Source organism: Daktulosphaira vitifoliae, unplaced genomic scaffold (genome assembly GCF_025091365.1).
Source record: "Daktulosphaira vitifoliae isolate Bord-2020 unplaced genomic scaffold, ASM2509136v1 Scaffold_5, whole genome shotgun sequence".
Classification (NCBI taxonomy): Eukaryota; Metazoa; Arthropoda; class Insecta; order Hemiptera; family Phylloxeridae; genus Daktulosphaira; species Daktulosphaira vitifoliae.
The window spans coordinates 15,683,974-15,711,270 of record NW_026099576.1 but is presented as its reverse complement, the minus strand read 5'-3'; the positions used below and the strand labels follow the sequence as shown (position 1 = coordinate 15,711,270).

At 27.4% G+C, this 27,297-nt stretch overlaps 1 protein-coding gene across 5 annotated transcripts; it reads left to right on the top strand.

Annotated features, from left to right (window-relative positions):
- Positions 1-1,322: 1,322 nt before the first annotated feature.
- On the top strand, positions 1,323-21,814 carry LOC126906935 (uncharacterized). 5 transcript variants are annotated; one of them, XM_050687890.1, is made up of 3 exons: positions 1,323-1,430; positions 21,231-21,429; positions 21,495-21,814. In XM_050687890.1, exons 1-3 carry the CDS (start codon positions 1,420-1,422, stop codon positions 21,702-21,704), a joined length of 420 nt encoding a protein of 139 aa, XP_050543847.1. In that variant the 5' UTR covers positions 1,323-1,419; the 3' UTR covers positions 21,705-21,814. The 5 variants fall into 5 exon arrangements, 2 of the variants coding, with proteins under 2 accessions (XP_050543847.1, XP_050543846.1); XR_007704389.1 differs by lacking the exon at positions 1,323-1,430 and adding an exon at positions 6,358-6,783; XM_050687889.1 differs by lacking the exon at positions 1,323-1,430 and adding an exon at positions 10,603-10,639.
- Positions 21,815-27,297: the final 5,483 nt, after the last annotated feature.

Here is a 27,297-nt window from a genome sequence, read left to right as displayed (position 1 = left end):
AAATTTAAAACTAATGAGAGATAATTCTCATCCGTTCGTGTTGTACCATGCAAGTACATAATTGTTTGTATACAATTTTTAACGAGCTCTATCCTTTTATAAAAGGTATCATAACTGTTGTTCTTTTCAGTAAAATATATTTCCAAAGTAAATATACACCCACACACAAACCTGTGTACATATTATATCTAATGTTCCCAGTCACCTGCAAAATCGATGTTAAACAATCACTTTATGTATACAATTCACTAAACCCAACGGTTTTTATCGATAAACTGGCGAGGTTTCTTTGAAATCTAACAATTTCTAAACCATTACTCGTAGGTAGACGTACCGATATACCTTACTACCTCTTCAGATTGTAAAATGTATCCATTTGTAAATAGGTATCCACAAGTAACTATCCTCTGTAATGATAGTTTTTTTTATTGCTTAGATATTCACTTACTTTATATATATATAAGAGTGTAACAGATATAACTTATAACTCTTAAAACATTAGATATACTTGATTTTTAAATTCNTGTAAATAGGTATCCACAAGTAACTATCCTCTGTAATGATAGTTTTTTTTATTGCTTAGATATTCACTTACTTTATATATATAAGAGTGTAACAGATATAACTTATAACTCTTAAAACATTAGATATACTTGATTTTTAAATTTTTTTATACAATTCTTAAAATCTTGGACTATATTCTAAGATTAATTTTTTTTTTCTATTGCATAAAGTAATTGAAAAATGATTGTTAAATAAAAATTGATCACTTGTGGTAACATTGTTTCCGAAATACCTATTTGTGATTTTTAAGTAATTTTTTGTGGCATTTTGAATTATATATTTTTTAGCTTTAATTTAATAATTTTATATATTTTTTATTTAAAGCTTTTGGAGCATTTTAAGATAGCATTTATTAGATTAGTTTAAAAAATGCTGATATCAAAAACTTTTATTTTAATTCTATTTTTATATGCCACAACTTATTGAAATTTATTAAAATTTGATTTTTTTACGCCTTTTAATGTGGGAGAATATGTAGTATAAATATATACTAGTACGAGCACAGCCCACCGCGTTAAATATCCACTCTATGTATTGAAATGCTTGTAACCCAATAATTACTTATCCATAAGTTGTTATTGAACTATCAACACTTTTTTATAAGAATCATGTTATATACGTATTTAAAATGAAAATATTTGAAAGTCAATAAAAATATACAAAAAATGTTACAATATTATTTTTATTAATCAAAGAGGTTGTATTTTACCAGCTGATTTCGACTATGTAGTGATGCTATGTTATGAAATTACATGTTTATTTATTTAATAATAATTATCTTAATTTTAAACAAAATATCAAAATTCAAGCTCAAGTCTTCAAGTAACTTTTTTTCTCAATTAGTTTAAAAAGAAAATGACTCTAAGGTAAGATTGTCATACATTATTCAACTTAATAGTTTATTGTAACTATTTGATGCATAGATCACTTTTAGTGTTTCATTTTATTGAGATATTTGTCTTGGCCGGATGTATATAAATTAAGGACATAACTGTAGTCGTTCTTTGCATGCGCATATTAATACTAAATTCATGCAGATTCACTTGCACTTGAATAAGAATGAGACAAGTTTTTTGGCAAGCAAACAATACTTTGGAGTGGTGTTTTTTGATATAATAATTCTGTGGGCCATTAATATCGACGAATAATTACAATAGTTTTTTCAACGTACATATAATATACTTATTCTTGAAAAACAGCCAATTCACTATCCCCTCGGCTATTGAAAACTATGTTTTTATATCTACTCATTTGTATATTATTCACTTAGTAAAAAAATTATTAACGTATAAACTATTAACTAACGCAAAGTACGTGCTATTGTCAACTGTCTCGTCTCACCCTTTCTTAGCGTTACGATGTCGCTTCATCGGCTTTGCTTTTTCTGCATCTGTTATTACATCTTGAAGATGAATTCGGACATATAGTTTACTGGATATTCAAAATATTTAGTAAAATGCAACTGTAAAACATGATTTTTTGAGGATAAAAACCGTTATATGATATCATTAATAAGTTATAATATTAATAGACTATTTCTAAGTTTTTAAATTCAGTTCCTCAAAAGACATATTATATACCTCTGAATCAATAGCTACTTATGTGAACCTAAAAAAAACTTATAAATCAGTTTGAATGGAAACATTTTACACCCAGTGTTCATTTATTATTTAATAAGTATATATTACCTGACGGTAGTCAATAGAATCAATTATGGTTAATTTTTTCGTTGTTAATTAAAATTCATTTAAAAATCTATGTTTAACGTTTAAAATTTATATAAATAGTAGTTAGTTGTAAATATTACTACTATATATTGTAGAATTTGGTTGAATAATTGTTTATTTTGGTTATTAACTAGAATATTGGTATAATACCAGCTAACTAAAGTGGAACTGATGTATTTTTAAATAAATTGGAAAGGTTTAATGCAGTGGTTTCCTATTATCTTCTTCACTGGTTATATAGTTAGATCTTTAAATTTTTTTGTCAATTAACAATAAAGAAATGAAATGTAAATTGGCTGGGTTATTTTTTACATTTAATCTCTGTACTTACATATGTATAGTACTAATACTCATGTTTAATACGTACGCTATGGATATACAAATGCCTAGAACTTGACATTATTTGTTTCTGTCGTCGGGAAATATTGGATCCTTCATTTGCCACTTTTAGTCGGTAGGAAAATGATTTTCGTCAAATTCAATATAGACGCACCGGTAAAACAGATATGATGTCGGTGGCAGATGTTTTGAGAAATGAAAAGATACATGTGAAACAACTCAAGTCTCAGATTAATTTAAAAGTATTAATACGCACATAATAAAGTATTATCTGTGTACTTTTATAAATATGTGTGAAAACAAGTTGCATATGATTCTTTCATCATTATCAAAAAAAATTATTAGATTAGACAAGCAATTTACGAATAGGAAAAAAATTCACCACAGTGAAGCTGAATTCGTCCTATAAATAAATATCTTAATTTGGATATATTCAATAAAAGTACTTTTTATGAAATTCAGAGTTGTAATAAAAAAATATTCATTCTTCCATAAATATTGCTACAAGACGTTGATGTTATGTAAAATATATTTACTGATTATTGGATTGGATTGATTCAATTGACGAGTAAAATAGTATTTTGAATTTATCAACTGTGATAGGGTCTTCAAGTTTATTTGAGTTAGGAAAAGATTATTAGACGCTAATTAAAAATGTCTGATAATATCTAGGCTACTTAAGGTTTAATTTAATTATCAAATGAAAAATAAAACAATGCGAATTAGTTTTTATTATCTTTGATATGCATATGAAATGGACATAAAGAACAATCGTAACTTTGCAACTCCTCTGTGTTTAATGTCATGGCCGTGTAACCAGACATGTGACAACTGTACAACACCTATACATAATATTATAGGCGTAATAAAGATAAAGGGAAATAAATCACATTTTTAATGCAAATTTTTGAATGACAAAACACAATCGTATGATCGCGTCGGCTGGCTTGTTTAATCCGAGGCCATTATTACGGCGTAAACCACTGTCAAAGTCAAAGATTCACAAACATATTCACTGATAACATGTTCAAGTTTATCTGATGACATTATTCAACAGTTTTGTTTGTCCAACTTTTTGTAATGTCCACACGTTTGAGATCTTTATTTTATAAAGGGCCAGTCATAATTTCAAAAAAANATTCAACAGTTTTGTTTGTCCAACTTTTTGTAATGTCCACACGTTTGAGATCTTTATTTTATAAAGGGCCAGTCATAATTTCAGAAATCAATGTGGCAAGTTACAAATAGTTTCTTATTCCCCGAAGACTTTAAATTTTGTAGTGTGTTATTATAACATCTTATCACTTTCCCAAATTTGATCATATGTACCTACACAATAGTTGTGATTGCACACAGAATAGTCTCACGGTAAAGGTTTCAGGTGAAAATAATAATTATTGAATGGATATTGACACATTCAGTCTCATTTCCATCGAAATTTAGCCATTTGGCGTGTCCATTGCTAATATCCAACCAACTCTGTGTGCAACTGATTTTGTTGATCTTGCGTATACCTGTTTTTGTTATATAAAAATCTCACCTTTTTTCTGCCCACCGGGTAAACGGGGTTGTGCAAAACAATTTTGCGCAGGTGCAACTTGTACTCTCAATTTTCGCAAAAACCTTTTTTCTTTCATGGATCTGTAGAATCTTTTTCTATTGATGATGGCAATAGCGGTTCAATAAACGTATTGATCCAAGTAATATTTCTTGATACAATGTGTGAACGAATCAAAATTCAGTGTACAGAAATCTGATTCAAATATTGCTAAAAATAAAACGTTCACACGAATGCAGGTTAAAAAAAAAACTATATCATGTTAACACAAGTCCAGTGTGATATGATTCGGTATGATATTACATACATATATGGTTACAAGCAATTTAGAGATTTATTTTTCCAATATCATTTATGATCTTGAATAATCCATTAATTTCTATGTGAAACGTAAAAATACAGTCTGGAAAATAGGGAAACATTTCCATTACTTTTTACAAGTACTTGTAATATAAGAATCAATAAGGACAGTAAATAGGAAGATGAAAGATTGAATTGGTTATTTTGAAATTTAAACAAAAATCTCAACTGACCTTATTTCTAAAAAAAAAAAGAATTATTTATCTCTTTAATATGATAACATTATTTTACTACAATAAAACAATTTTTATTGATTTTAATATCAAAGTTAGAAATAATATATTTATATATATATTTATATTTTATTGCTTTAAGCACATTAATGGAGAAGTTAAAAAAACCCCGAAGGATGTAAATAAAAATAAAAATGAAATACCCATAAAAATATCAATACTTTTTAATAATAAATTATATTAAAATATCATATTATAATAGCAGTAAAATAATTAAGAAAACGAACATTTTTCGGCTGCGCCTTATCGTTAATTTCGAATAAGCTAATAATAATAAAAAAAATGCTATTGTCTTTATATTATTATGAAAGTAATTAAAGAGTGTCGTATGATTTAATTGAATTAGTCTAGAAGCTATCAATAATTATTTTTAATTGGATAATGTATATATTATTTACGGAGTCACCAGCTAAACAATTATATTAATTAAATCGACAACGTTTTTGATATTTTAATAAGTCTTGTGAAATATTTCAACTAATTAAAACGTCAACTGATGGAAAATTTATTTTAGATATTAAAAGTAGATTCTTTGTTATAACTGCAATACTTGCACATTGGATAAAAAGAGAAGAAGAAAACATAAAGTTGTCGTCGTTTAGTAATTATATATCATTGGTGTTGAATATGAGCTCTATCATATTGAAACAATTTTATTCAAATGATTCAATTTTTTAATATTTATGAAAAAAGAATGAATAATAAATACGAAATATAGAATCAATATTTTTTATTCGATGTTTTCTTAATTTAATATGATTCAACCATGCACCCTCATTGAACAATTTCTATAAACAATATTGGACATCATTATAGTTTTAATTAACTCAATTGTTTACAAAAGCATGTTTGCACGTTTTAAGTGAAGTCTTATTAATTTTATATAAAAATTCATCCGTTATTTGTTTAAACGTCATATTGTTGTGAGATATGTTTTTTTTTTGTCATTAGAATATTTTATTTTTTTATTTGTGTATCTAAATTTTAACTATGAAATAGTCCATTGATTGAAATACCACAACTATTTTTCAAGTTTTTAATTTTTATATTACGGAAGAGAGAAGATTTTCTTTTGGTTGGTTAAAAATATTTATATCGATCGATTTAAATATTTTATTTAATATTTGATAATTTCAAATTAATTGTCATTTAGATTACTAGAAAAAAAAAATTTATATACTTGAGATTGTTAACTCTCAAATGTATCTTTGGAATAGGTTTTAAAAATTACGTGAACTAAAAATTATTGCTGTTGGTTCACAACTGCAAGCAATGATACTCGTATAGTTTTTTTTTTGTTAGAAATGTAAATAAATGTTGAGACTTGTTTAAATAAGTATACAACTTTATTGAAGACTTAATATACACATTAAAAACGCACCTCCCGTGTATGCATATGTTAAATACCGAATCTTGTCACATAATTTACGACTTCTACGCAAATACAGAAATTGAAGAGAGATACGAATTAAAATTAGACAGAAAAGGAAGTTATGTGATAGTTTGTTAATTTGCATTCCGTACGAGGACGGTGTCGGCGAATATTATAATACATGTTAAAACAGCGAACGAGTAGGAGAGATAGACTGGGCCGCAGGACGAAGAAAGAACTAACATCGAAAAAAAAAAAAAGGATGTATTTAACAATCAAATTTTTGCGACCGATACTCGTGCGCGGGACCGTTTCCTGTGCTCGTTCCCACGACCCCGTCATTTATGCCATTGCTACCACGCACAAGGAATGCGATTATTATTATGATTTTTTTTTTTATATTTCCGAATGAATCATTGACGGTTGTGAGCGTCGTCTACTTATTTTATATATTATTTTTTTTTATTTTGCGTCCACGTATGACATTTCATATTTGCATATCTATCGCGTACAGGGTGAACTGAATTTTGTCGAAGCCTAATGTACTCTCTGTAACAAAACAGTCGGCCCGTCTAATACTGACGAGTCAACAGAGTTGACATAGCACGTTATCAATACTTCAGTACATATGTAATATATACTTCATAAATTATAAAACTTTTTATTTTGTTTAGCTTGAATTAGATTAATTTTTTTTTTTTTGTAAAAATTAAAAATATACTCTTTTATTTTCCACTATAATGCGTAAGATATAGTTGAATAATTATCAGGCATTGAATTTATTACACGTTTTAATTGTGAATAATTAGCAACGTCGAGTTCTCCCTAGCAACCGTTCAATTTTATTTTTGCTAAAAAATTGATATCTATAACTCGAGGTAGGAAAATTTGTGTGTTTTATGAATACATATTCTCCTCCCATTATCTGTTTATCTCATATTTACTTTATACTTGTGTTATTATTTCAAAACGATTTAATGGAAATATTAAAAATTAGTCATTTAAAGGAAAAAATACGCAAGTATGTGTGTGTAACAAGCACTGTTTTTTAATTAGTTCACTTGGTTTTTTCAAATATACTTCATTCAATCTATCTAGATGGAAAAATTGTCTTTAAAATATATTGGCAATGTCAAGATTTTTTTCAATTTCATTAATACTACTTCGTATTGAATTGAAAAAAAGATTTTTTGGCTTTATTTATATAAAAAATGACCAATTGCAGTTGTAATTTTTTAGAACGCTATTTATATCTAATTTTAGAAACATGATAAAGAGTACTTAAATGTTCTGTAATATAACATTACGAATGCTTTAACTCTTGAATTAATAGTTTTTTTTTGTTTTTTACTACTAGATTATGTCATTGTGGCGACTTATAAATATCATTCAGTGAATTAATCCTTTTAACCTAACATACTAATTATATACAACATTAATAACAAATCGGTACGATAGTAAAATTATGTGTTCCTATAGAAACGCCTTCATGATAATACAAATAGATTCGGTTGATGAATTTTCATTGAATATTCGTGTCTAAAATTACTCTGTCGACTAAGATAGTTTTTTTGTATTGTTTAATAAAAGTTGTAACGTGTAATCAAACTATCTGTGACTACTCGAATTATATATGCATTGTAAGGTACACACGAGATTCTCACATCTTATATCGCTGAATAAGTTAATTAGACGTCGAATTCAGACAATAAATTATACGAGTAACCATCTTAAATTTGCGGACACATGAATTTTATCAACACGAACAGTGCACTTGCAGATCTTTGTACCGTATAAATAAGCTTCACGTGCAATTCAAAATATTGTGGGTGGCCCAGGATAAATAATCGGTTGGCATTTAGGCTATATCTGAAAATACCATACGTGTATAATAAAGATGTACACGAGTGAATACCACTTTTGTGTCCAATTTGTATGATAGCCATAGCCGATAAAAAATGGCACAAGAAATCTTACAGAAAATTGGTGAATTTTGTTTTCTGGAGTGGTTTAATAATAAAGCGTTAAATCTTCGATTGTGATTTATAGGCCGTGTTATTAATCTTCGGTTGAATTACACACCGAATAAAGTAAAAGTTAATGATATGCATACAACAAGTATTGTAACTTAATACTGTGCATAAAATTTAAAACATTTGACGTAACACCGGATTGCTTTAAAATGTATTAAACTCAAGACTAACGTTGCCCTTATTTTAGAAAATGGTCATTGAATATTCTCAACCAAAAACCTAAATACTATGTAGGCTGAATTATATTAATGCATTTTAATTTTAAATTATGAAAAACTATTGGGCGACTTTTTTTTATTTCATAATTTTGATGAATTTAAAACCATACTTTGAAACTTTTATGAAAAAACAAATTTTGAACATTCACCGATAGTTTAAATATTCTATTATGATATATTTGGTTAATTTTTTTGCGGGCTAGAATGATTCTTAGCACGAGTTTCTTTCCAGCACCTCTATTGCTCATATAACAATATTTAATTACTAATATAATTCTAATATTAATGCATAAAATGATACTGTTAATAATATTCAATATTATTTTAATTTCAATTAAATATATATATATATATTTTACAAAATCCGCATTTTACCTTAAATCCGTATTGTACTTATTATGTACTCTTTCCGTTCATTATCAAATACAGTCTTAAATAAGGTACTTTAAAGTAACGATGTTAAATCTAGGCTAAAAATCTGTTATTATCTGAATGAAAAGACAATAGTATAGAACAATTATGAGCGGCATCATTGTACGATTTATATCGCCATATGTTTTCAGGATATTTTACAATTTTGAAATTAAAATATAATAAATAACAACATCGATTAAAAATATTTACAATCAAAATAAAATATAGTTATACCAATATTTAGAGTAATGCTCAAATTCTAGGGGGTTAAGCCTCCTGATGTCCGCTATGGACAAAACACATAATTACACGACTGGAGACACATTAAATATTTATATTGATTTAAATTTATATTTAAAAAAAAAATGTTTAAATTAGTTTAAATAATTAAAAATTGTCCGATTAAAAAGATATTTATTTATGTATAAGTATAATTGGTTTGAATACTATTGTTCTACCTAACTATATCTAACGAAAAATAAAATAAAAGCCATTTATTTAATTAATTTAACAATAAGTTTTAATAATGTAATAATATGATTACGTTAATAATAATCGCGCAAAAGCAATTTCATACATTTAAATGCCAATCGCATGGATATTATGATCACGAAGCGCATGTCAAAACACTCAACCACCAAACGATCACGATTTTGAAGATTACAATTTTATTTATTTGTTTGGTTTAAGGGCCACTCCACACCTTGATTAATTTAATACAAAGTATTTAAAGAGACGGTCCACTCGTGATTTACAAACGTTGATAAATTAAAAATTTTCTTAATTTTTAATAATTTTGTGCATAATTTACTATTTTGAATTAACTTTTAAAAACTAATTACCAAGATTTCGCCAAGTTTCAATAACTGGGTTTAATTCTTTTGTCAAACTAAATACTCTAGTTGTTTTGTTTTTTATAATTTACAATTAAAAATGATGAACTCATGTTCTTGAAGAATTTAACGATCAATTAAGAAAATACAATTTCATGTATAATATTAATAATCAAACAGTTGTTAACTGGCTTGACATCTTTTTTTAAATAGATTATCTGATTGTAAAATATGCTATGGATTTTAATCTGAATTAGTGAAAAAATTAGGATCTACTTTGCTTTTAAAAATTATTTATTCATGTATAAGTAATCATCGAGTGTGGAATTTCTACATTCAAGTTTATATTAACAAGAGAATAAGTAATTGACGATTTTCTGCAATTTTTGCAATCAAATTTTTGTAATAAACTATTTTTTCAAATGCTTAGACTGAAACATTTTGAGAGTAAATTCATACGCAATCATACTCCATCATATACAGACGTTATCTTAATAATTTATAGATTTTTTTTTAATTAATTATATTCTAATGTTAATGCACTCTCTAAAAGTACAGTTCGTGTGAAGGTCGGATTGGACCTTATGAATTACGATTATACAATTATGGGACACGTAAATCACATCAAAACAATTTTTTAGTATGTTTTTTCCCTAGTTTAATCACATACAATAATTTGTCACCTTAAATGTAACACTGAGCTTATGATCTAAATAAATATGTGTGTATTTAAAGTTTTTCTAAATTTTTTAAGAAGATGAAGCATATGACACCACGTTTTCTCAGGTCATCGAACTCGTCGTTTGTTTAAGGCACGTGCTGGTGTAATTCTATACAATTTTAGGCTGTTTTTCCTAATCGTTTATCTACTCCTGTAACACCCACGTTTAATATCACCGGGAAAACAGTATAAATTATAACAATGGGATACAAATTGTACACAAGCGCCATAATATTTACACACAGAAATACATATGACGCCCCTGTTGTAAGTAAAAACTTAATACGTATAGGTACGCTAATACTTTACACATTTAGGGTTGTTGAATATTCATAGTATATGAACCATGAAATTATAAGTAGAATTAAAAAACAATAAAAATAAATATAATTAAATTTAAATAATGTAATTGTTTATATTTAACTATTGTACTTGGGATATTTTTATGTGAAATTAATTTATTACTCACACACAAAATTAAAACAATAATCCTATTTCTTATTGTTACTAGTAGGAATGATTTTGCTGTACATCTGAGTGAAAATTTATTGTTTTCAAAAGTTCAAATATACTGGTATTTTCATTTAAAAGCATAAATGGTAATATTTGTAGTAAATTGTTTACTTAAAAGCGTTATGAATTTTATTCAGACATATAATTAAAATAAGACTATTACGACCGTGATGATTTTTTTTTTATTTTTTACAAGTGTACTACATTTCTAAGCACTCTAAATATATCTAGGGCTATGACTGATTAAATTCCGGGTTATCTTTTATCCATACATAATATGTTGGCGCGCGTCAAGTAGTTGAATGAAAAAAAAATCATTTTTCTTTTACAAATTAAATCAAATTGAAATTTTTTTTTTATGAATTTAATCATATCTTACTGATTACAATTTTGTCTGATGCCTAGACAGTATTGCGAAATAATCTGTGTATAAAGGTCTACAGAAAATAAGTGCAGGTCTTTTCTTTGTCCATTGTCTGGTGAAATAGATGTACGATTTATAATAATGTTTTAGAAACAAAAAACTTTAATAAAATATAAAGCACTGTATGCAATACAAGTACCTTTAATCTGATATTTAATGTCAACAACGATTGGTAGTTTTAAATGAATAGATATAGATTATAGCAAATGCTATAATAACACTCAAATGTAATTAATCATACAAAAAATGTACTGCAGTCTAGTAATATGCTAGCCAGTTAGTAGAAATCGCCAATTTGCAGTAATGTAATTTTTTTTTACGATCAGGCAACGTTCAAACAGGTCGATGACCCCGTTAATATTCACGAATCAATTAAAGCTTTTAAAAAAATGTGTTAATTTGTAGTACACTTTCAACAACTTTATCGTTACTTACTATACAATGTCTGCTGTGATATGAACTATGAATGATAATTCTCAACATATTATCGCACGCTTTTAATTATGATTATAAACTACAACGATTACTACTGTCCTTTTTTTAATTACAACATTGCAGTATCACTAACCATTAATTCGATAATTTCTAAGATATACAAACTAATTCAAACACAAAAAGCATATTTCCTCGTGGCCATAACTTTTTTACATGATGATTATTCGATGTTATCGACCTAAATCAATAATTTCTGACATTTTTCTATAAAAAGCTTTGAAGAATTACAAATATCCATTTCTGAATATCTATTCTTATAAAATTAATATAATATTTTTAATTTAGTTGTTTAATCATTCTTGGTTTTAACGAAATAATATATTAAATTTTATTTGATCGTTTACAATAAAACGTGTCTCGTAATAAATGATTTTCTCATGAATTTTAAAACAAATGATTTATTTCTATTATTTAAACTTTATTTTTAATTTAATATTGAATTAAAACACAATTAAAGAAATTTTTTAAAACAGTTTTAAACAATGTATTAATGTTTTTTAGTAAATTATTTATTCATTTTGTGTACTGATGACTTATTCTAATATTTAATATTGTATTGCAGAGCACGAATAAAGTTAGTTACCTGATCGACATGGTCAGATTGAATCAGAAATTTAGAAATAATATTACAGTTTGAAAATACTTATATTTGTTTAATACTCATAAATTAACTAATGATTTTTAGTATTATTCAAGTTTTTTTAGGATATTCAATGATAAATTAATCTTGTATTACTCTAAGTAATCAAAAATATTTTATTATAGCTTGTTTGTTTCATACTATAATATATTATAATGAATTTTTCAAAAAATCTTTGCATATTATACTTAACTGATAAAAGCTCAATAAATTCATTTTTATAATATTTATTAATTTTTTCAGTTCCTGTCATTATTTTATAAAATAACTATATATTTAATTTTATATCATGTAGTACAGTTTTCACAGGGATTTTCAAGTTCCCTTCATATTTTGATAATTTTATAATTTGTTGTGCATTTTATGTAGTATTGCATGCCAAAAAACATAATAAACAATTAATATGGCATTATATTACTTATGTTAGTTAAAAATATAATATATTTTACTATTTAATTATTCATATTGACGATTAATTATATATTTATATATTTATTTCTAATGTTCAAATATTTGATAAAATAAATAAAAAGTATAGAATAAAATGTTCATTGAAAGATAGCTAGCAAAGTAATAAAATTGTATTAATAATCAAATGTATATTTAGAAATCACAGTAAAGATCACAAAAAATTCTGAAATATTTTTTTGAATACGTTACTATATCCATTTGAAATTTGACATTAGGTGCATTTATTTAGAAAATGACAAAAATTTAAATCGTTTCTAAAAAGATGGAGTACTATTCATTTTAATTATATGAAAAATAATTTTATGTTATTTGTATCTATATATTTTATTAAAATCGAATATTGTTTGAGGTGAATATAATAATTTGTTATAAAAAAAACTTGTAATGGGAAATATCGAATAGTAACTATCGAACTATTCGATAGTCATTCAAAAACTATTCGAATAGTAAAAATAATGGATAGTGACACAATATATTCGAATAGTTTGTAAAACTATTCGATAGTCAATACTAAAAATTAACTATTCGGTTATATAAATACTATTCGAATAGTTAATCGATAGTTTAAAATATTCGAAAATGGTCATCACTAAAAAAACCTATTTTTGTCCTTATTTTTATCTTGGTGATGGTCTGCGCTAAAAAAGAAAAAAGTCATTGTAAAGAGCAAACATTAATTTTTATGTGTAACTAATCCCAAATTTTAACTAAACGTAAACAATTATCGTTGTAATACTCAACAATTTAATTTGAGAAACATATTTTTGACTACATAAATGTATTATATCCCGCTGGTAAAATGGCACTTAATCGGTACGATAACGTTTCTTTTCGGTAAGCTATAATTTTTTATTGTCGATAATATACAATGTGAGTACATGATATTCGTGCTGCAAAATATTCTAAAGACGTCATATAAATAACAATTATCAGATTTTATTGGATTTTTTTTATAATGCAATAATTTTATTTTAGTTATCATTTTTACTTAATGGCATGTTATAGATCATTTATTTTAGTTTAACTAATAATTTGCTTTTTGTTTTTTTATTCTTATCATTACTCGAAAAATGTTTTACAAATATTGATCACAAAACATTAACATAATACAATTTGGTTTATGAACAGTCTTGAATAAAGAGTTTGTCTGCTCAATATCAGATAGTTATCTTATTGTATCACATTAAATAATAAATTAGATAAATTTCAACAATCCCGTAGGTGTAATATATTGAACAAAAGTGTAACAAAAATTAAATTTTGTGCAATGCAATTGCTTGATATATACTGTGCAGTTATTTTTACAAGAAGGATATTCTGTTGTCGCGAGAAAAGAATGGCAAAAAAATAATTTCTGCTGATCTTTTCCCTAGTACCACTGTGGCGACGGCGCGTGTTTGTCGAAAAACGCCACATCGAATGATAACACAATATAAGAATGTAATTAGTTTGCCCATATAACAATAATACATAACATTTTCCTTTATTAAAAATGGTGATCTAAGAATACGAAAGTACCTTTCTTCCTGTTTTGGATCTCTGAGCGATTGTAAGCTATTTATTTCACAATGAGATACTTACACTAATCGGTTAGTTGTCAAAAATATGTAACGATACCCGAAAAAAGAGAAAGAAAAAATCAATTTTACACTGGCGTTAACCAGAAATCACAATAGATTTATAATGTATTTCCAAGGATAATAATATGTACCAAATGATGTAATGAAGTGATGTTAACCTTGTTTTTTTTAATGGAGGCCAGTTTTTACCTATTGTTATCTAAATACGAGACTGCGGTTTCTTTCTAATCTCCGACAGATCTGTTACATTTTTTTTTTTTGAATATCATTAAATATTGGCCAAAGTTTTTATTTTGTGTTTAACAGTTATGGAAATGGGTAGCATTACTGAAATATTTATTGGACGTATTCCTAGAAATAGCTTTTCTAAGTCGATAGGCCTGTACTTGATTGGATATAAATTCGTTAGCGTGTGTAACTTGAGAAATGAGTTTGCTACACATTAATGACTATTATAGCGGTTTATTTTACACCACATTTTTTTATTTAATATTGTCATTTACATCTGTCATTATAAACATGTAATACTAGATTTACGCTATACTTAATAAATTGTTATTGATAAAAAAGAAGTTAATAATTTTTTTATAAAAAAATATTTCACTTTTTTGATTACTCGTAGCATAGTTTTTTTTTTATTATTAAATTGATGATAAATTATATTTTTAGCGTCATATAAAATCGATTACTTATGCATACCTTAAATAAATGAAACTAATTTGTTTAAAAAAAATATTTTTCTTAATAAAACTATTGTTTTAAGAGAAATCAATATCAAAAGAATCACACTGTATAAAATAAACGATTAATATTCGATAATTAATCGTCTGCTTATTACATTAATTTTTGTAATACAACTATTATTTAATCGACGTTACCTAAAAAAATATAAAGATGAAATAGAAACTGTAATGAAAATGATGTAAGTATAATTTTTTCTCGTGGACAACGTTTTGGATATGTCAATAATTTAAAAATAGTACATTTTAACTTGTTTTTGATTTTTTAGTAACATTAATACAGGGTTTCCTCTAATTCTATGAAAATTCGGGTTTTCTCATAGGTACTGCTTATCTAATTAGAGGTCAACGACATAGAAGTGTGGTCGGGAATACATTGGCTTTTATGTTAGTATTTTTAAGTCAACTATCTGATGGCAGGGGGGATAGCTAGACGGTCGGAGATAGAAAAAAGAGAAATGTGTCACTACCAATGTTGTGTTACTGAATATAATGAGTACATGGAATGAAATTAATGTCAGCAGTCGCCGACTATGACTAGAAATAGCCGACGTCGTAAACGTTAGGGCTTTTAATGACGCATACGTTTTACCACCGCGGAGTGTCTAACGGCTACCGCCCCCGCCGTTTTTTCACTCTTCTCATCCATTGCACTCGGGCCTTACCAATTTGTACGTTTCGGTCACGTACCGTACCTCGATCCCTCTTTCTTGTGTTCCCCAAGTCTCCTAGACAAAAAATGAAAACACGTTTCCATCTTAAAACGTTTGTGTATTTTTATACACCACTGTTGAATGTTCGTTTGATTTAAAAAAACACTTGTTATGAACCAATGTGAACTTGTGTTTCAAATGATTTATTTTAGATTTTTCCTCTGATTTATGGTCAGTGTAATTAAAACCATGGATGCTACTTTATGATCATATTTTTAAATCTAATTCTACTTTTGGAAAAAATTAAATTATGGCTTAATATTCGTGTTGAGTATATGAAAAATATAAAATTTCTATGACATCGTTAAATATGTTTAGGGTTAATTAAGTCAATATTATTTAAATTATTTACCAGCCAATACAATATTTCGATTATTTGTATTATGTTAAAATTTTGTCTAAATGTTTTCTCTTATTTTCTCGCCTTTTTCACAACTACTTGGGATTGGTAACCCTTACCCTAAACCTTCACTTTATACGATATCCCACATCATCTACGCACACATTAGCTGTCCTCATATTACATTAAATAAAATTTGTCCATATATTCTTTGGCCCTCCTTTACCTCTTCTTCATTGGACACTCATTTCCATAACTGTTTTTACAGCTTTCGATTCTTCTCTCTGCATAACATAATCAACTAAGTCTATTTTCTCTCATCTTATCCACGATAGACGCTACACCTATACTCCCTCTTATATGTTCGTTCTTTTTCCTATCTTCTCTAGTCACTCCACTAATCCACCTAAGCATTTTCATTTCCGCTACACTCATTCTCTGCTCTATTCTCTTGTCAATTGCCCAACACTATGAACCATATATCATAGCTGAAATTCACTACAGTCTTATGAAACTTATCTTTCAAACTTATTGGAATTCTCTTATTACATAATACATTGGATGTTTCTCTTTTCTTCACCAACCCAAACTAAGTCCTGTATCATGCACGTTCTTTAGTACAATTGATCCTTAATCCTTCAAACTTTTCATCACTCCTATCACATCCTCGCTTAGTGTCACTGATCTCCTCATTTCACCTACACCGTGTTCTCCTTTTCAATACCAACATTGAAACCTCTCTCGATACTTTATCTTACACTTTCTCCGAATCTATAAATACCATACACAGCTTTTTCTTCTTTTAACTTTACTTTTCTATTACTTGTCTTACATAAAAACTGGCTTTATCATTGACTTTCCATACAATAAACCAAACTAATTCTTTATTATAAATGTTTCTTCTCTTATTATTTTGTCTATTACCTTTTCCTAAATCCTTATACTATAACTCATATACTTTATTCCTCTATAATATTCACACTACTATGTATCTTTCTTGCCTTTAAATATCGGCACCACAATACTATTCCCCCATTCTTTAGGCATTTTCCCTTCTAATACAATTTTATTAAAAAAATCTTTCAATTACCTTATGCCGACACTGCCTAATATTTTCCATACCTCTACTGGCACTTCATTGAGTCCTATTGCTTTATTCTTATTTATTTATGCCACGGCCTCCCATATATCTTTCCAACACCGTATATACTAGGCTTCTTTATACAAGCGTTTATGCTCTGTTCCATCTTCTCTCATTTTGCACTTTTGCTATACCTAGAAGTGCTTTTTCTTTCTCTATGATTTTCTGAACGTCCTCATCCCACTATCAGGTTTTTTAGTTTAATCGGAGACTGTTTAGTTGTATTCCTTGTTTAATTGTTTATGTCAGAATGTCTCAATAAAAAATTATTAATAGTTAATGATTATATTGCAATTTTTTTTAAATTAAAAATAACCACCTAAAAATAATATAGTAAATAATCAGCAATTTAAGCGCAAACGTAATTGTAATGAGGTAGTAACTGCAATGATTGCATTAATGTGGTAATTTTTACTTATTTGAAAATAAATTAAGGTTTCTTATGTTTGTTACACGGAGAAATCATAGGCAAACAAAATGCAGTTGAGTAGTATTTTTCTAAAATCTTTAATTGCAAATTTCAAAAATATTTTCTCTAAGCATAAGTCATTAATAATACCAATATTATATATTTTTGTTTAAAGAAACTGTTTAGCTTTTTAATATTTAATTATACATATATTTACTTATCCATCTGATTATTTAAGAATATATCGTACATTCGTTTACAATCACATTTAAGTTCTGAAAATAGAAAATTTAATTTTTGTGTGTATCATATATACACAAATCATATGTATACATATTTATTATTTAAACTAGTACTATGAAATATATTAAAATATTTCATCGTAGATAATTTTAAGGCTAAACAATATTTTGCAGGTGTTTTTATAAGGTTTAACTTTGAAAAATAATTTTGTTTTTCGTTTATCAAATGAATATAAATCTAAATTAATCTAAGTATTGAACTTTAATGTAGTACAAATTTAGCATTTGTCTATCATAGCTTACATTTGAAAAATAGCACAAAAAAATTTGATGTAAATTTTTTTTTTTTCAATGACCTAATTTGAACCCGTGTATATCTCTAAAATAATTTTTTTTATCATTCACTGTATGACGTCAAATCGGGTCAAATAGCATACAAAAATGGTAATTTCATTAAACAGTACGCAAACACTGAAATAAAATAAAACAAACTGTCTAGCTTTACTTCACCTATTCACCTATGATTTTGTGATGATAACATACAACTTATAATGATTTAAATTTTCAATAAAGATAGATCAATTATCAATGTGAAAATAATGCTGTAAAATATTATGTTAAACAATGCATTTTTTTCTATTGCATAATTATATACAAATATTATATTTAGTTTGCTTAGTATTTTGTATGATATATTAATCGAACTCCATTAGCTATCTACAGTATTTATATTAATTAAATTAATTTTATTATTTTCACATTCGTGCTTAAGTTTCAATTAAACTTGCGAATAAAATGAATTCTAATTTTCAATCATATAAATTTGCTCTTAATTCTTCTGTAATCCAAGTAGACTTTTGGCAAACAATGATAGCGGAATTTCTTATTAATTTTTGTTCGAATAACGACGACAAAAGAGAAATCGGAAAGAGGAATTGTTCCTTTTTCTTTTGAGACTCCGATTAGAAGTTTTTGGAAAAAAATGTTGTTTTAAAAACTATCATATAATATCTATAAATAATTGGTTTATTCACGTTGAGATTTTCTCATGTTTCAAATGGGATTTATGTAAGTTCTAGCGTGCAGTTTAAGTTTCAATGAGTACAACATAAGATCTTTAAAGGGAATAGACGTTACGCCTTTTATTTAATGAACTTGACAATGAAAGCAGTGGCCGTCGCGTAACGCACAACTCGAACGCGACGCACGCACACTTTTAAGGACACAAGCTGTGAGTTAGCGGAGTGGTTCACGGCCGGCCGAAAATCCGAAGACCTTCGCACTAACACTCGCATATTTTATTTGTTATTAATTTTTTTTTTTTATGGTACATTCCCCTTATTTACGCACACGTGTGTCCGCCTCTCCTATGTTTTAAGCTCCAAAAACCGACGGTCCTCAGATGTATCATGCGCGCGTAACTGATACGCATAAACGTGTGCGACACAGAAATAACAAAGAAATAAATTGCGTTTCGGAAGTGTTATGTATTTAAATGCGTCTTAACAGTATTTGACGAATGGGTAAAAAATTAAACACGTCCGGAATAATTTACCAAAGTGTTAAATGACAATTTAAGTCGTTAAACTGTTTATTATAAACAGTTAACAGGGCGCCTAAATAATTGATCTGTCTCAGCTTTTGTTGTCTCTAAAAGTAATCGTTTTTATAATAAACTGTGTTGTATAAAATTCTTATTATCAAGATTAAACTGTTTGTGTTATACGTATAGTACGTTTATTTTATGATTTGTTTAGTTAAATAATCGTGATAACTTTAAAATTCTCACTGAAGATGAAATGTTGACATTTTATTACGATTATTTTTATTTTGTTATTAATTGAAATTGAATAAGACATTATAAAAAAAATTGATTTCTCTTGTCTATTATTTTACGAGCTAATATTCGATATTAACAATTGCCAAAATAATAGATAAATTACATATTTTAGGTATTTAAATTTAAGATTTTTTTAATACATTTTTGTTTAATTGTGCAAATTTGTTTTATTTTATTATAAAGTTGATTAAATAATATAAATGTACTTGGTTAGTTAAAATTTCGAGTAATCAATGAACGCGGATATTGGCTAAGTTCCAACATGACATAACACAATTGGTTTTTTGAATAAATATTACACATATATAATGATTACATTTTAACATAATATAAATACATTTATTTAAATGTTGACAACTATGTTATTTTACGACGAAAACATGGAAATTTTTTAATTTAGAGGCTAATTGAAATATACTTCTAAGCCAAAATTACAACTAGTTTCAATTATTTAATCCATGTCCAATATGAACCATAGAACGCTAATAAACAAATAAAAGTTCATTATTTATTTCAATTCAAGTGTATCTTTATGGAAACTGAAAAATTGCGTCATATTTAAATACGTGCCAATATTTTTTAATGTTCTTAAAATAGAGGCGTAAAATTGTCTAGACACTATTCGGGTCATTTTTTTTATAGCTTCCAAAAAAGTGGATTATAGCCAAAAGTTCAATTTTCAGACTTAATTTTGAAAAAGCTCACCATTGTATAAAGAAATTTATATTTTAAATAAATCAATTATTTTTTATTGTATCATGTTCCGCGTTTTTCTTTTAAATCATTTTATAAACTGCTTTTAGTTTATTAAATTCAAATATATTCATAATAATAACTTAATGCGTTGAAAACATACAAATTAAATAATTATTAATCAATGAGAAAAAATTTTTCTTTTACGCTTTCAGAACAAAAATAATCGCATAGTGAAATTTATTTTTGTTTTTCGTTTAGGGCGGGGAATTAAAAAAGTTCTAATGTATATATCTTCCTTTCTAGAACAAAACCGCATTTTATCGAGCTATTACACGTAAAATATATGAAACTATTTGTAATTGATCAGAATAACATATTTGTTTGTGCAAAATCAAGATTGCACTCATTTACATGCTTTTTTCTTGATAGACCTTTAAAATATACTGTTATAATTAGTATATCCACTTAATCGTTTTACTATTTATAAATTGTAACTTTTTGCATGGTGATTTTAAAGGAATTCAATTTTGTTTTTGATAAATTCAATATATGTTTATCAATGAAAGATTTTTATTGCTGTTTAATAATTTTAGTGATTAACAATTATTTTTCAGTAACGATACAGCTAATAACTTCGACATAGAAATGGACCAGCCCAGCTTGTCAACAAAGTGCAACCATTTGTCATTCGCTCTCAACGGAGCACGTCTAAATAAATTAAAATACACGAAGCTAACAGAGAGGATGAGTAAGATTAAGGACGTAAAAAGCGAAAGTGGATTTTCGGACGATTCTAAATATTCAAAAATATTAGTGAGCTTCTTTAAAATTATTTATATTTGTCGTCGTAACCACAACTGTTGTATATTTTTGCTTAGAAAAGCGTGAAAAATCGCTTGACGTCCAAAACGAGCACTAACGTGTCAATTGATCCGGAAGACTCCGTGGAAAAATCTGCAGTTGACACTGCGTGGAAACATAAGTTTCCCGAGCGTCAATCTAATGTACGTTCAAACAAAGATACGATGATATCACAGCGGGAGTCGCACAACCGTTCTGGTAGTAGAGGTTGGTGGTCACGTGTGTAGCCGTCTAAATAGATTGATATATCGGCTTATGCTTTATAAATAGTTGATTTTTTTTTATGATTTAATGTACATCAATACAAGGCCAGATTAAAAGTGAATAGAAAATTAAATCGATTTATTTTTTATTATAAAGTAATTATATAATGTTGTGTACTAAAAGATGAATATGATATCAAATCATTTGAGTTCACTTAAAGTGATTTAAGCAAATACCTTATTACAATAATATTCTATTATGAAAAGAAAATAATCATTAGTCATTAAATTCGTATTGAAGTATGATACCCTTAACATGCAGTCAGATCGGGAAAAATAGTAGGCATAAAAACGAGTTTTTTCAATAAAATATTCAGCATTTTCAGCGTTCGTTACAAAAAAAAAAAACTTAAGATCAAAGAATAGTTTTATGATATGAAAGGTGAAAAAAAAGAATTTGCAGTTTTTAGCTGTTAGTAAAATTGAAAACTGCAAGACTAAACGTGAAATGTGTCTCAACAATTTCATCGGTGCTGACAAATCGGAATTCGAGATGAACCTAAAAGAGAAGACCCCCCTAAGAGAGAGATTAAATACCGACATGGCTGACATTTGTCTTTTTAAATTCAACACGTTTCTCATAATCAAACCACTTTTTTTTAATTTATATGTATATCAAAGAGTACTATATATATTATTGACATACAGCGAAATTTTTTATAAAAGCTATATTTTCATTACACTTTATTGACTAGTAGTATAAGAGTTATTATTCTTGAAAGTTACGGTAATATTTAAAACTCTGATGTACAATCTTTTCGTTGAAACAAAATTTCATTTTAAAAGCTTAGAACGAAACTTCAAATTTTGAATATGGTATTGATGATGACGTGATAAATATCCACTAATAAATACATATTTTCCTTCGAAGGAAATTATTTGAAAGATTGAAATAATACATAAATTTTATATATGAACACATTTAGATTTGTTGTCCTTCCACGTCGGTGACGCAATTTTCAACTAAATTTCACTGTATAACATTTGTAATGTACGACTGTATTTTCGTTGTTGTCCTTGTCGCATATTTATAATTTTCGAAAACAAAAATATTCAATAAAAATTTGAGTGACCCATTTTAAGAGAAAAAAAATGTTCAGATCAATTTACTGTTTTATCGAGTATAAAAAGTACACAGAGCGAATTTAAAGTGCAATGATACTATCGTGTTTTTAATATTTATGTGTGTTACATTTGAAAAGAAGAGCTCATTTTCCACTTCAACCCAACTGAGTGTAGAACCTCGTGTATTTATGGCTAATTAATGTATTTTCTCTAAATGATATAGAGGAAGTTTATTTTCTTGACTGTTTGATTGCGCTGCTATTTTTTTGAACCAAATAAAAAGCTGAAATCGAAGAAAAGTGTAATTTTCAATAACAAGCGCAGTTTTTCAATGCGTTTGGGCTTTTGATTGAAATTTATGATACGGTCGAAATTACTTGTAGCAGCAAATCGACTACACGAACAAAACGGTGTCTAAACGAGGTCGTGTCTACCAGAGCTGCTGTGACGACACACATTTCCCGTGCGAGTCCATTTCGCCTTGAACTCGTTCACTGTCGTCGCATTATACACGACCTTGGCTGTGTACGTGAATGCTTTGCGCCCGCCAGTTTTTACAACCGTGCAGAATAATAATAATAATATTGTTGAGCGAACATCATATCCTCAGGTGTACCCCACTGTTGTATATCATTACTACGGTAACTGCTTGTAGGCCGGACGGGGGGAAAGTGTCAATTTTTTATTGCGTTCATCGCTAACGAACACGGCAGGTCGTTGATTTTTTGGCGGGAACGTTGTGTTCTTCTTTGTTTCCGCGTCTTTGTGTTTTTCGTTGAACATCGATCGACTACCGCAATGACCATGTTTACTTTTATTTGGCCCGGTATTTCTCACCAATCGACCGACAGACCCAAAAAAATAACGATCGTGACACCAAAGTTTCGTTTTGCATTACAACGTGTTAATATCATTTGAAAAGTGTCGCGCTGCAAAGTACTTTAGATTTTCCAGCTTCTTTATTTAAATCGGGTCAAAATAAAATTAAGTTCTATTTTTATGAAAAAGTATTATTGATTTTATATAATTTTAATTTCTTTACTAATTTTATTTAACTATTTATATTTATTTATTTCAGTATAAACATTATTTATTGATGATTATTGAACTTTAAATTGTTGAAAATTGAGATATTTGTTTTTAAGTAGCTATTTTATTTAACTACCGACAAAATACTTATCTTATGACTTATGACATCCTAAAGGCAATTATAATTTTGCACATACTCGTCGATGATGGTATTAAAATATTAGATGAACATTTTTGAAGGAAGTTCTAATTAATATTACTCATTATACATTTTTTTTATGTTATGTTTTTTAAATTATAATTTTCCCGCCAATTTTATCATTCATTCTGATTATGTCACATTACGAAACGTCGTTGTTATGCTATATATAAATTAGTCGCAAATAAATATTTCTCTGACTAAATATTGGCTAATTAAAACATTCTTTTATAAAACAATGTTTTATAAAAAAACATTTTCACTTGACATTCTATTTCGTACTGTATATTTTTGTAATTTTAATTCTTTTACACGATATTATTTGAATAGAAATATTTTTGTTTTCGATGGAATTCTATTATTAATAATCAAATTTGTTTCTCTCAGCAAAAGGCTTTTCTCTCCTATTTTCGAATAATTGTTAATATCTATAGAATACTAATGTATTCTGGACATTCTCCTAAATTATTTGCTATCCTTGAATTACCAGACCAAAACCTTGTAATTCAGAAGTTTTCTTTTCTTTACAAGACTAGGGCCAGGGCCATGACCAAGTAATGAGTGTCACACCAGCTGAATTGATTGTAGTTCGAATCTTCGACAGCTCAATAGAATTTGGTACTGTTTTTATTGCGAATATATTAATATGATTTTTTGATTTGTAATTATATACGATTAATTCTACAAAAAAAAAAAAAAAAATTGGACACATTTATTNAAAAATTGGACAGATTTATTTCTGTTATAATTTATTTTTTTTGTATAAAAATTGGAAAAATAATTTATAATTTAAGTTTTTGTTGAGATATAATTTACATTTAAATTCTTCAAGTGTTAAAAGTACTTACTAAAAATGTATTTAATTCATTAAAATCAAAATATAGTTCACTTAAAATTTTTTAGGTAAATTTCTTAGTCTCTGTTTTTATAAAAATATTAAACGCTTAATTATAGAGTTTTATAACTCTATTCAATATTTGTAACAACTTCAACTTAAACGAATATTACATGATTTGATAATGAGGAGTGGGCGAATTACATATGTAAAAATATCAAATTAATTTACGAGATTATTTTGCAAACTCTATAAATGTGTCAAGAGGCATATTTAGAAATTCATTGTTTCCATTTCATTTGGGAAGACACAAACAATTTTTTTTGAAAATTTGTTGACATACTTTGAACTGATTATGATCAAAAACAAATATCAACATACTTTTATATATCATCTTGCATGATACCTCTATGCCTCCTTATACGTCATTAAGAGTGTTACTATATTTTTGATTTTGATCTCAATCAATGATCTTTTATTTGATGAATGCCAAAGCTTGTCGAAGTCATTTTTTACCGAATTGAGTTTTTACAATCAAAATGTTAATTTTCAAGGAAATGTCAATCCTCTTGCGAGCTTTGTGTTTTTGTTTACCAGACTTGTTGCTTAGTATGATAACAAAAAGGGGAATGAATACACCGAATACCCTCGAGGCGTACTATCCCACTGCTGTCTGAATGATGGCTAACAACAAACACACATATGCATACATAAGTAAAAACAAACGAATATTGATTCTGTCTAGACATTCAGACATACCTCTCCTTTGCTATTGCTTTGACAGAGGTGTTGGGGTTAAAGTATGAAAAGTAGGGTAGGGAAGTGGAGCGATCTTTTCAGTTTCTCCAGCCGCCATTGGGGCGCGGCCCTATTTTGGCACAATTGGTAACTGAAAACGAAAATGTATAATAACATAGTTCATGCACAAAGAATGAAAGGGAAACAACCGCCTTGTGTGGTAACTGAAATAAACCGGTCCACTGTATGCGCAACAGGCAGACGTGTCGAAATTACATGCCGACAGTGGAATTAATCATCACCGGTGGCAATTTATTTTGCTTAAAATATTATGTTATTAAATTACATATGCTTTAATATATTCACAAAATCGAGTTTTTTATTTACTAAATCACGGTAATTAGATTAGTAGAGACGTTTGAACGGTATCGGCCGTACTCTGATATTTCACACGTTTTTCATCCCAACACACTTCTATTATATGTTGCGTTTTTACAACTACTCATAGTTAGAATAATAATAACTAGTACGAGCTACATTTGTAAGATATTGAACGTTCGTGATGAATGATTGACATATTAGATTAATTTCTACTGTTTTTTTTTTCAGGAAGTACAATACACGTGATATTAAAGTGATTAATGAGTCTGTTTCCAAACCATTAAGAGGAAAAAAATCACTTGTTTTTTTGTCGGTGGTCAAAAATTGAGGGTGTTTTTTTTTCACTATTGTCCAAATTGCATTCATAAAGTCATTGCATAGAGTGCAAAGGTATAAAGTAGTGTAACTTTAGATTTGTGCACATGCTTTTAGTTAATAAACCAAAAGATGGATGATTGCAATAACTGAATGTCTGTAGTAATAAGAAATGCAATAGGGTAAAACAATAAAATAATTGACAAAAAGGTCATTTGTCAATGTCTCAAGTTTCACTCTAGGGTGTTAATAGCATTAAAGACTTACGCAAGTATTAAAAATACATTCACTATGTGAAAGCTACAACCAAAAACTTTTTACATGAAAAAAAATGTACTGATAGAGAACTTAAAAAATTATACTGAGGAATATTTTCTTACTCGAACATACCGCTAGATTACTACAGTGTCGCTTTTTTCTAAAATTGTCATAAAATTAAGTTTTATTTTTTGTTTAGTGCTAGACAAACTGTTAGACCTAATGCGTCAAAATTATATAAAAAAAATAGTCTCCAAAAATACTATAAATTATGAAAATATTGTTGTAAATTAAATTGTTTTTCATATCAAGGTTGAGTGAGTGGGATCAATTTATTTTTACTTTTAAATATTTTAAGTCCTTGAACTTCAACAGTTTATTCATAAGTGACTAATCTCTAATTTCAATATAAATTTATAAAAATAGTATTGTAGTTTCATCCATGCTTAATGAAGTGGAGAGGAGATGAATGGGATCCTTTACTTATACATTTTTATTTTATTTGTGTTTTTTAAGGAAAATCTAAGGTTTTTTGGTTCTTTTTTTATGAACATTAATTTATACATTAAGTGGATTTGTAATAATGTATCTTATTTTTCAATAAGTTTACAATTGACAGTATCAATTTCATTAATAGAAATAAAAATTCATCATTGTTACAAAGTATAGGTAAAATATGTGTAAAATATACGTGTTAAGAATAGTGTTTACTTTTCCAAACAAATGATTATGAATTG